Source organism: Coffea arabica, chromosome 10e (genome assembly GCF_036785885.1).
Source record: "Coffea arabica cultivar ET-39 chromosome 10e, Coffea Arabica ET-39 HiFi, whole genome shotgun sequence".
Classification (NCBI taxonomy): Eukaryota; Viridiplantae; Streptophyta; class Magnoliopsida; order Gentianales; family Rubiaceae; genus Coffea; species Coffea arabica.
Genome location: NC_092328.1, coordinates 10,690,365 through 10,702,868, shown reverse-complemented (window position 1 = coordinate 10,702,868; position 12,504 = coordinate 10,690,365). Strand labels below are relative to the sequence as shown.

General features: G+C 38.8%; 1 protein-coding gene across 1 annotated transcript; it reads left to right on the top strand.

The window, feature by feature from the left end:
- Nucleotides 1-10,010: 10,010 nt before the first annotated feature.
- Nucleotides 10,011-11,981, top strand: LOC113711269 (uncharacterized). Its single transcript, XM_027234432.2, has 2 exons — nt 10,011-10,272; nt 10,561-11,981. The coding sequence occupies exons 1-2, from the start codon at nt 10,011-10,013 to the stop codon at nt 11,979-11,981; spliced, it is 1,683 nt and encodes a 560-aa protein (XP_027090233.1).
- The last annotated feature ends 523 nt before the right edge of the window (nt 11,982-12,504 follow it).

The following is a 12,504-nucleotide window of genomic DNA, read 5'->3' as shown; positions in this document are numbered from 1 at the left end:
TTACCAAATTAACAAGGTGTAGACTATAGATTTTATTGTCAAACTAGGAGAAGATAAAGAAGGTGCCAGTGATATAAGGAAAAAAATGAAATTGAGAGTTGCAAGATAAAAAAATGACTATTATGTTTGTTGAGCCAAAAAGTCCAGCAATTAAAAATTGGGTTAATTACATTTACCTCCCTCGAAATTAGGCCAAACTACTAATCAACCCTCATGGTTTTAAAAAATAACAGATGACCCGTCACAATAACTTCCATCACTTGTGATCAACGAAAGTAAGGAAAAAGACTAAATGCCCTTCAACATGTTTGATCAATTTCTAAAACAAAAAAAAATTATTTTAAAATTACACAAATAGCCTTTTGGTGTGAAAGCTATAGAGGCCTCCTATATGTTTGTCACTACTCCAGCCACTATTCTAGCAATCATCCTATTTATCATCATATTCCTATACTCTCTCTCCTTCTCTATTAACCCTTTCTTCTCTACATGGTTCAAAGCTTTAATCTTTAAACTCTGATCATTCTACTCTTTCTTATTTGTTCAAATATTTTACTTTCTAATCTTGTTGATAATCAAAACAAAACAAAAGATTGTAGCAGTATTGTTTGGCTTGTTGAAGTGACAAGAGCTTGGAAGAATGGTACATCTTTAAACTCATCATGTCTGGCATGGTTAACCTGTAGCATTTTAAGCAAAAATTTTACTCACCTATATAGAAATCTATCAATGGAAACAATTTTCAATGATTTGAAAAACATTTTTATAATATTTATTGGAAAAGATTGTGGGGGGTTTTCTGTATCATGCACCGTTCATGTGTTATTTTCATGAATATTAAAATTTCAATGTATATTATGTGTATTGGATTTTGAAAGTTTGATCTATTGTTATGAAGTGAATATCTACAACTATGTATACACAACTAAGTTTTTTTTCTCCTTTTTTATGACTAATTAGTTTATAAAATATTCAAGTTTTATAATCATTTGAAACTTTATTTGCTTTATTATTTGGTATAGGCTGGAAATGGGCTTGCCAGTGTGTATGATGTTACTCTTCATCATGGAAATCAACAATTTCCATTGCGGAACATTGATCCTGACAGGTACTCCTACATTGACTTGTTGGCTGATGTGTGTGAGAAAGTCATGAATCGAATGGCTGGTGGGCATAACTTAATGATCTTCTTAAGTTGTGATATCCCTGGAACAATAGAAATGATGAATATAAATAGTGATTCTGATGTTCTGGAAATGTTTAGCCTATATAGAAGAAGTGGGTATATCAATGTATATGCTCAACAACTATATGGAAACATTCCACCTCATTTAAATGATAACACTGGCAATGGCAACAATCAAGAGGGAAATGAGAACAATATGGGCTTGAATGCCATGAATATTGGAGCTGCCTTGGGCAATGATGGTGAAAATATAAACAATGATTTGGCAAATGACAACAATATGGCATTGAATGCTAACAATCCCGATGATGTTTGGATCATTGATCCAACTTTGATTGGTCCTGGGAAAAAATGGGAAAAATAGAGATAATGCTATGGATAATAACAATACAAAGTGTAGACACCAAATTTTTATTTTATTTTATTCTATTGATAATTATTATCTATTTTTATTTATTAATATCATGATTTTGTTTTTGGACACTTTTGTAGCATTTTAAAAATTTTCACAAAAAATGTATTTTAATCAAACTTGTTGTCATGTAACTTTAGTTAGGGATTAACATTGTTTTTGATGAAAAGAAAGTAATGAAATCAGTTTTAAGAAAAATTAAAAAATAATAAAATAATAATAAAAGCAAAATCATCAATCAAACACAAGATTTTTAGCATTTTATTTTTTTGCTCATTTTATTCGATTTTACTTAAAATGTTATTTTTGTTTATGCTATTTTCATTTTTATTAAGTAATTTGTTATTAGAAAAAAAAAAAAAAACCAAGCTCACGCACTGTCAGCCACACAAGATCCAAGCCCTTCCTCAGCTTCATATCAGAAACCAAATACGTGCAGTACAGAAAAATTGCAGCTGGCTTTTTCTTCCCATTTCATTCGTTCCTCCAAAGGGTTCTCAGGATAAGTCCGGCTCACTCCATTCATGAATGGGATCAAAGGGGCAAGAGCAAGCCACATAAACCCATTTTGGGATTTGAGATCTCAGCCTTCCATCGTAGGTTTAGGTTCGAGGTTCCTTTAAATGCTTGAAAACGCAGCTAGCAAAGAGTAGGACTCGGGTGACGGCGGAGAGGACAGAAATAGAGAAAGGCTTTCGGCCAAGAGAAAATGAGGGGGCTTCGTCTGAGAGCTAAAAAAAAAGATAGAAAAAGAACCGAGAAAGTTGAGAGAAAAACGGAGGAGAAAACCGAGTGGAAAAAAAGAGCTTCGGCAAATGGAAAACCAGGTGAGAGAACAACGAGCTTGAAGAGAGAAAAGTTGAAAAGGAGACCTGGAAAAGGAATTGAGAATAAGAGAAAAAGAGGAGATTCGGCTGAAGTAAAGAAGGAGAAACCAGATTAGAGTTCCAAGTTGCAGTCTTTTTCCAGTGCGGGGCGTTTCTGGGGTAGAATCACCTTCATCAGTTTGTGTTTGGACGTCTCGCCTAGGCTAAAGGTAGTTTTCTCATCTTTGCTAGATTATGGGATTTGCAGCCAAGGCATAAAATTTGTGGTTGCTATGCTGTCACCCTATTTTTCTGTTTTCCTTCCGTTTTCGTTTTTTTTCCTATCTATGAATCTGGGGGTGGGGCGTTTTTAAGCCATGGAGACTCGTGTTTTCCGTGTATTTTTCTATAAAAAGGAGGAAGACAATGCCTGAGAATGATTAGACTAATGTTGAGTTGCCTTTAGGTGAGTAAGTTTGCCGAATGTTTTTTTTTTTTTACATTATCTCTTCTGGTTTGATGAAAAGGAGGATTCTTGTTAGTGTCTCGGGGATTTTTGTTAGGAGTCTAGAGAAGATGTTGACTTAATGTGCTCCCTAGAATAACGTCTCTCAGGTTTCTTTTTACGGCATAACATTCATGCAAACCTTTACACCAGAAAACTCATGAAGTTGCAGAAATTTCATCTCCATTTTCACACGTTCTTTCTTTTCTGAAATTCTGGTGTTTAAGTCTAAGAATCTCATATTGAAAGCTAGGAAGAATGTTTGATGTGCTTGTTTGCATGATTTTAGAACGCTCTTGCGTTTAGATTTACGCTTGAAATCTGCTGCAACAAGTTCGATGTTCCTCGGTTTGAGGCAGCAGTACAGGCAGATAATCTTTTTCTTCTTTTGGGGTGGCTGAAGTTCTTCGTTTGGCTTAATTTTTCTTTTGGGTCTGTTTGCTGTGTGATGTTAGCCTATGTGTATGTTTACTGCAATTTAAAGCAGCGATATGTGCGATAATACCAGACTGCAACATGGCCAGTCCATGCGTTGTAGCCATAGGTTCTTTAGCATTTTTGAAGTTTCGGTTGCCTCAACAGCAATACGAGCTCACGTTCAATTGATTTGGATTATAGCACTTGTTCATTATGTGTAGGATCTCTCTCTCCCTGCTCTTATTTTGGGCTAGGAGTTGATAGGGGTGAATGTATGATTTTGCTTGCAAAAGTTTTCTCACATCCAGAAAAAAATCAAAAATTTTGAAAGCAAGTTCAAGGCCTTTGAGTTTTCCAGTTCCTCTCTCGTGGGTTATGCTTCAGAATCCTTCAACTCAAGTTGTGGGAGAGGGGAACTTTTTCTTTAGTTACTTTGGTCATAAGTGTTTGTTTTCTTTCTTTCATTACTGGTGTTCACTTCTGTCTTGCACATTCTCGTTTTCCTGGCCATTATATTGAGGGGTTGGGATTGTTAGTTTTATTGTTAGAATGCCATGTTATAGCTTGCTTCCTTTGTTGTTGCGCAAATGGCTCGAATGTTTGAGAGTCGCATAAACCTACAGAAGAATTGTAGCTTGAAGTTGCAGAAACCAGAATGCATGGCGCGACCTTTGCATGAAAAGATTTTCCAAAATTGTAAATCAGCCCCTTAAGGTTCATCTAATGCCACTTTAGCCCAAATAATTGAATAATTTAATCAATTATATCCCTTTAAACATATTATTTTCTCTTTAGCATGCCTTAACATGATTCTTGGACAGGTTTTTTCATGAATTTTAGGATGAAATAGGGATAGTTGTGAAGAAGTTATAGTCTTGATTTCCATTTGATTAATATTTTCGCTAATTTGGTCGTTTTGTCCTAATAAATAAGTTTCCATTCTTCTTTTGTGAGGTTGTAGCACTTGAATGTGATAGATTCCATTTTTTTTAAGCCATTGAATTTTAGTATTTCATTTTAAACTTTTAAAACTTTTTTACTTAGGATCTTGTTTGTCTCAATTTCTTACACATTGATGATTTATTTCGTATTTAATTCTCATGTTTGTGTTTCATGTGATTAATTGTTAATTAAAGTGATACCTTGACCCTTTTTATTATTTTAGAGGGTAAATAAGTAAATTCGTGTCACTAGGGTCCCGACTCAAGGGAGGTACACTCTATCCCTTATTTTCACTTTATTTGACCCTATGTGCATTATATGACTTTATGTGCCTAATTGCATGCCTTTTGAATGTTTCTTATCCAATTTCTTTATTTGCTTTATTTGTTTAAATTTTGAATTTTTATTTTATTTTCTTTTCAATTTCAATTATTTGAAAGGCATTTAAATGCCAAGTTGTAATAGTTAGATATTTATTTTAATTATTTTATTTCATTTCCCCCTTTAGATTGTAGTAGGCCCCCCTCAAATGTAATAGTTAGGGTTTATATTCTCTTTATTTCTCGTTTGTGTGGTTTGCATGCCTATGTGCTATGTGTTACCGCTTTTTTAGGATTTTGCATTTAGATATTATGATTATGTGTTATGTGTTTATGTGATATTATGTGTTTACATGTTTTATTAGGTCTTACATGATTTATTTGATTGTAACAAATGCATGTCGTCAGCACTAGTCCAACGCTAGTTGTGGCCCCCCTTTTCCGAATCCACACTAGTCCAATGCTAGTTGTGGCTCTTTGTTCCGATTTTTCACTAGTCCAACACTAGTGAGAATCTGTAGACATGGGTTAGTCCAACGCTAGACCCTTAGGAGCCCTTTGAGCGTTAGATCATAATTGTATGATAAAAATCACTTCATCTCATGCATATTTTTCACTTTCTAGGGTCTTTTATCATTTTGTGTGATATTCCCCTTATACATATAGCCCTTATCCCTAATTTTCCTATATATATACCCCTATGTATGATACATAACATTAGAATTGAATTTCATTTTAGAATTAGGATTAGGGTAGTGCATTTGCTTGATTAGATTAGGGAATAACCCCTTGAGTATGGGATATGGACGAGTTTGGCTTTTCTAGCCTTAGCACGCTCGTATTCCCTCTATAAAAAGGGAAAATTGAGTCACGAACATTAGTCTCCCGTACCCGACATGATGCATCCCTTTGTGTCATGTATATTTCTATAATTATTTTATCCTTTTTCTTTTCTTGGAGTCTCATATTTTTGCATTATTCGTGACTTCTTCGAAAAGTCTTCATTGGGCGTCACAATTAATGTGATTGGTACCATTCAAGCTTTGAAGAGAAATTTCGAACCCCCGACACCCTCCTAGATCTAGGGTTTGCATTCTTGTAGATATCTCCAAAATGTGATAAATTTTTAGGTTAAAAATAAGAAAATTTTTGACTAAATCGCGCAACTAGCCTTGGCTAGGTTGAGAGGGTGCCTTGGATTTCGTCCTTGCCTTCCCTCTCATCAAATGTGACTCCCGAACACTTTCTCTGATTTTTCGTAGACTTAGGAGTCGTTTAAAAGGGTTTTTCTATTTTTCCTTAAAAATTCATTTTTTAGGTGATTTGGTACACCTTAACTCAATACCAAGTGGCGACTCCAATTTTTATTTCAAAAACCCTTTTTAAAATTATTATTTTGGGTCAAAACGTCGCATTTTCAAGTCCCATTTAGATCCGTGCTCTTTATTCATTTTTCAAATCAAAATTCACTTTTTAAATCATTTATTTATTTTATAAAAAATGGGGTGCGACAGCTGGCGACTCCACTGGGGATTTAGAGAGTCCGAACAAATTTGATTTAGTCAATCTTTTTCTTCTTTTAACCTTCTCATATATCGCATTTGGATGTTTAGGGTTGCATTCTTCTTTTCCTTTTGCCCTTTTTCTCTTTTTAGGGATTTTGCATCTATCACGCGTACAATCGCTCTTCACACACTATGTATGTGATGAATGGATGGTTCATTTATTTGTTTACTTTTTACTTGTTTCGCGATTGCATTTTGGGATGGGGGGTAGTTACCCTAGAACCTTCGACCGCATCTAATGGTACAATCCCTCCCCTCAATAAGAAAGCACCTCATACGTGCATGCTTAGTTTTATTTACCCTATTTTTTCTTTTTCGTGGGCGTTTCCCACAACTCCTTGTAGGATTAGGATCGATTGCCTTGGGTAGGCGGATGGTGTGCTTTGCGCCCATAGCGCTACCTAAGGGATCACTCGAGCCACCGATCAAAGGCCCTGGGAGTGATGACCCTTCGCCTTTAGGTCTGAAGGCTTGGGAGTCGAAACCTGATTGAGTCTAGATGCATTAGTGAGCCAAACCTCATGCATCCATATTAGAATTGCTTAGGATAGAGTCGACCTTATCCTAAACTAGGGACACTATGCACGAGGGGAGGGATCCCAACCCTCTCACCTTATTTCTGCTTTCTATGTTTTATTATTATTGAATTGCCACAATGTGTTATGTGTTGAGCTAACTTTCCTTGTTTCTTGCCTTTTGCATTCACAAACATTAAGAGATAAAAGGTCTGGCATGATCTTCTTTTAGGACCTACCCTTGTAGATAGGCCATTGCACGTTTAAGAAATTTTGGTATATTTTGTTCATAAATTAATAATGCCATATCATTTTAGGCCAACCCTGGCAAATAAATGGTTCCTTAGGTCATGTTTCATTTCGAATTGCATATTTTACTGTTTTCATAAACTGGCATCACGCATAAACCATAGAAAGGGAATGCCACATAGGGAATCCCGTGTTAGGAATAAGCCACCACATGTCTCGGATATTTAATCCAATGGGACTTACATGTTTACTATTTCTGTATTAGCTAAGGGGTAAAATCCCAGGGTAAGGTACTAAAAGTGAATTTCCTCCCAGATGGCTCCATGTAGAATGTTAAATCAGATACCTCGTGAGCTGGTAGATTGGAAGAACAATATGGCACATGAAGTGAATAGACTTTTCTAGTATATAGGACATTTACCTAGTCTCCTGAACATAACCCCGAATATAGCCATTATCCAAGCTTTGCTCGAGTTCTGGGATCCGGACGGCTCCGTTTTCCGATTTGGAGAGTGCGAATTAACACCAACCCTGGAGGAAATAGAATGATTATTGCAAATACCTGGGAAAAGTCACCCCATGGTATACCCAACAAATGGCACCCGAGAACAATTTTGTAGGTTCTTAGGGTTGAAACAATTTAGCATGAACTAACACCCGGACGCGAGATCATGCCCACTGGAGTTCTTATACACGCGATTTGGGGAAAAGGAAGCTTATGACCGTCACCACGAGGATTTCTTCATTCGTAGAGAGCAGTGGGAGGAGAAACGAGTACAAGCCTTTGGAATAACCCTGATTAATCTACTCATGTTTCCGCAAAAGCATGGAAAAGTTACTTTCTCAACGATCAACATGGTTCAGAGTGTGTTTTTGGGAATTAAAGGAAAAACTCCCACCCTAGTACCCGTTATCATTGCTGACATCTTCGTCGCTGTTACTGAATGCCGAAAGAAGAGAGGGTTTTTCTACGCATCCAACCTGATACTTCAAATGTGGGCAATGGAGCATCTGTCAAAAAGAACACTAAATCCATTAGGGTCATGTCTTCCAACAGCAAATTGGATTGAGTCGCACCGAGAAAGAGTTAAAAGATACTATCGAATAGAGTCTCCGAGTTTGTTTATTCAGGAATTCGATGCTTTGACTTCGGATAAGATACAATGGGTTCTTGATTGGACGAAAGTAAGGGATCTAGCTTTCAAGACTACACAACTTGGCTTCATCCCGTTAGCGAGCACCGGTGGATTGATAATGTATGTGCCACAACGAGTTATGAGACAGTTTGGGTATCCGCAGCGAGTGCCGACCATACAAGGAGTGGGAAGCATCGAACTCAATACAGTTGCTGAGTGCCGGAGTATGGTGCTGAAATCTTGGGGGAATCTGTGTAGTTTGGACAACCTGCATTTGGACCAAGTGAATAAAGTAGAGCCTAAGGTCATCTTGGAGTACAACGACTGGATCAAATCAATAATGGAACAAGGAAGAGAAAGGGTACCGTTGGTCTCCGTTAGTCTCGAAGAGCAGAATGAGAAATTAAGGAAAGAATTGGAGGATCATCAATTGCAGATTATAGTAGCCGATCAAGCCTTGGAAGACGCTCGATCACAATTGAAGAGAGAGGCAAGGAAATCCGAGAAATTGGAAAAGGCATTGGGTGCATTCGATAAAATCCAAATTGAGATTCGGAAGCTTAGTATAGGGAGTTCTAGGGAATCTCAACACACTAGATTAGCTAGACATGAGGATTTTGTAAGAATGGTCAGTCGAACCATCAATGAGATTGTAAAAAAGGATTGAGTTTATCAATGTTTAATGAGAATTTCTGCTTTTATATTCACTTACAGGTTTGAAATTGGGATTTTACCCCGAAGGTATTGCATCACGTTAGGCCTACCCTTGGCACAAAAAGGGCCCTCCACTAGGACATGCATCCGAGTTACTCTAAATTATTACTAACTCCTGTCTTTTTCTTTTTCTTTTTCTTTCTTCTTAACAACAGTCGATCGAGATGGGCTTTTAACAGGGATTTTCCTACATTTTCAGGTGGTAATTGCAAATATAGCTACCCGAAAAAGCCCCATTATCACCCGATCGCGTAGCCGAGCTTCAAGAGATAGTGTAAACATGAGTACCCATCCAGAACCATCTGATAGACCCGCGACGACATCAGCAACTGACTTGGCGAATCTGGGAGCTCAGCTGAGCGAAGTTCTAAACCGATTTAATGAGTTAAGCGTTGAAATGATGGCCCAACGGCGCGTGATCGACCAATTGGTCACTGGTAGTGCTAGCGGTGAGCAACAACATGAACCCTTACCCCCAGGCCAATCTGAACCCATACTCTTACCTTATACTCAAACCTCTATTACTTCACAAGTTATGAACCCACCTGAAGAAATCTTTACCTATCCCACTCATGGCCCACCACCTACTTATGCACCTAACATCCAAATTAACCCTTCTCATGCCCAAATTCCCCAGAATTATCCGCCAATCACTATGAGCATGCCATTCGAACCTCAAGGACCACATTACTACTCCACCGCTGAGCCATTCACCTTAGATACTGCCGTCCTAGTGAAAGCTGAAGCTGGGGAATCATCCGCGCCGATTGATAAGAACTTGCTAAAAAGATTGGATCGATTTGAGGAATTTATAAGGAAAAGCCAAGATTTGAGCAAGCAGGGAGGTCTGGACTACAACGAGTTATGCCTATTTCCGGATATGCAATTGCCAATGGGTTTCAAAGCGCCCAAATTTAGCAAGTACGATGGAACTGGCAATCCTAAAACACACCTTCGGATGTTTGCAAACAAACTTGGAAAGCCGATAGATGATGAGAATCTGCCTGTGCATTTATTTCCCGAGAGTCTAGAAGGCGACGCGTTGGATTGGTATTCAAATTTGAAGCCTGAGGATATGAGGGCTTGGATGGATTTGTCAACCGCTTTTGTAAGGCAGTATGAATATAATTGCGAGCTCGCTCCGACGAGAACCACATTGAAGGGAACCAAGAGGAAACCATCGGAGGACCATAAGACGTATGCAAAAAGATAGAGGAAGCTGGCCGCCAAGGTGGAGCCTCCCATGACCGAAAATGAAATTGTTCGCACATTTATCAAAGCTCATGACCCACCCTACTTTGAAGAGATTTTTCGTATGACTGGTTGTTCCTTTGCTGAGATTGTCAACAAATTGGAAGAGTATGACGAGTTTATGAGAGCAGGCAAGATTGTTAATGTTTCAGCTTTAAAGTCGCAGTTGGAAGCTATGCAAAGCCAAAACAGCAGCGGTAAAAAGTCTCAGTTTAAGAAGAAAGACGAGGAAGCTTCCTTTGTTTGGAACCAAGGTTCTTCTTCCCGGCCTACATACCAACAAAATTCCGCCTACTCACCCCGTTACCTATACCAACCATGCCCTCGACCTGTTTACAATACCACAATTAGCCACCCCCGTCCTTGACTAAATTACCCAAACACACCGTCAACGCCATTTCACATTTTCCCACCAAACTTCCAAATTAGACCGCGCCCTCCTTTCAACCCAAGACCTATTCCACCCTTCAATCCAAATTACCACTATCAACAAACCAGTGACACCCAAAATCCAACCACATACCGAACATTTACCAATCTAGGTCGGCCTGTTGACCAGTTATATGAGCAATTGAAAGCTGCTGGGAAGATTAGTACGGTACCCCCTAAGACCTATTCCAAAGAATTTCCCATTGGTTATGATCCTCAGTCATTTTGTGCTTATCATTCGGGAGCCCCTGGACATTCAACGGCCAATTGCTGGGCGCTTAAGCATAAAATCCAAGATATGATCGAGGCCGGAGACATAGTTCTGAGAATGAGGGATGAACAAAGGCCAAGTGTTAGCAACAATCCTCTTCCCGCACACAAAGATACCGTAGGAGCTGTTAACACAGAGGAAGAGAGTGAGGAACCTACACAGTACATTGTAGACAAAGCTGAGATAATAGGGGTCATCGGAGAACCGTTCATACTGGAGGAAGAAGCCTATGAAGCCAAGGAAAATACTGACCCATTTATTCTGGAAATGATACCTTTCGAATGTGAGCCTTCGGAGCTCGTGGTACTTGAATTGCCTGAGCAAGTTCCTGTTCTTAATTTGCAAGAGATCTCATGGAATTATAGCGAGCCTACATTGCTAATTGGAGGAGAGGAAGTGTCCAAGAAGGAGGTGGATGCTATTACTAGATCTGGAAGAATTATAGGGGAACCCGCAGTTGATGAATCTTCAAAAGCAAAAGAAAGTGCTATGCCAACAAAACCAGTTGTGACAGACGAAGAGGCCTTTAATTTCCTTAAGATGTTGAAGAAGAGCGAATACAAAGTGATTGAGCAATTGGACAAAATGCCTGCTCAAATTTCTATGTTAAACCTACTGTTGACTTCTGAACTTCATAGAACAGCTTTACTCAAAGTGTTAAATGAGGCTCAAGTTCCTAAAAACATTCCAATTGACAAATTCACCAATGTAGTTGAACATGTTTTGGCTCCCAATCGGATTTCTTTTCCTGATGAAGATCTAACTGCCGAAGGGATTGGACACAACAAAGCCTTGTATATCTCAGTCCGCTGTAACGGGAAACTTTTGTCAAAAGTTCTGATAGACAATGGATCCACCCTCAATATCTGTCCCTGGAATACCTTGATTAAGTTAGGGTTTCAAGAGGCTAAATTGCGGCCGTCTACCACCGTAGTGAGAGGATTTGATGGCGCGAGAAGGGAATCAATGGGAGAGGTGGATTTAGTGCTGGAGATCGGACCTGCCCAATTTCAAGTCATGTGCCAAGTCATGGATTTTTCAAGTGTTTACAACGTTCTTCTTGGACGGCCTTGGATTCACACTTCGGACACTATACCATCTTCGCTCCATCAAATGTTGAGATTTGTCGCGAATGGCCAATTGATTACAGTTTTTGCAGAAGATGATTGTACAATGATTGTTAATTCTGGAACAAATGGGGAAAATAGTATAGAATCTCTGGTTTCTCCTCACCATGTGGCTGACATTGTCTCTGTGGGATGATATCTAAGGAGAAGCCAGCGGTGGAAATGAATTTGTCGGAAGCTAGTGTTATGATGGCTAAAGAGATGATTCGAGGAGGATATAAGATGGGCAAGGGTCTTGGGCGCAACCTACAAGGAGTTTTGGAACCAATAGAGCTTCAAGGAAAGAAGGACACTTTTGGATTAGGGTTTCAACCTACTGCCAGAGATAAGAAAGAAATGTCGGATCGCAAAAGGGCGGAAAAGGAAGGGAGACAGCTTATCATGAATATCCCACCATTGTACTGTACTTTTCCTTACCCATCAGAGGTGATTAGATCTGAAGTAGACTCGATCGAGGAAGTGGAGGTCGGATTATCTGAGCTATTTGTGGGGGTTACTTCTGAAGGGGAGCCGTTGGAGGACCCAAGATTTCCAGAGGTGCCTATTGAAGCAATGAAGAACTGGACCAGTGATCTCCTTCCCTCCTGCAGGGAATTTCGGTAAATTAGGGGATTGCCTTTGGTCGACATGAGACAAATCGTTCATACTACTTATCTTTT

Coding starts and splice junctions, on each gene's coding strand:
- LOC113711269 (XM_027234432.2), top strand. CDS start 10,011: ATGACCGAAAATGAAATTGTTCGCACATTTATCAAAGCTCATGACCCA. Junction 10,273..10,560: donor TTCCTTTGTTTGGAACCAAG/GTTCTTCTTCCC, acceptor TTACCAATCTAG/GTCGGCCTGTTGACCAGTTA.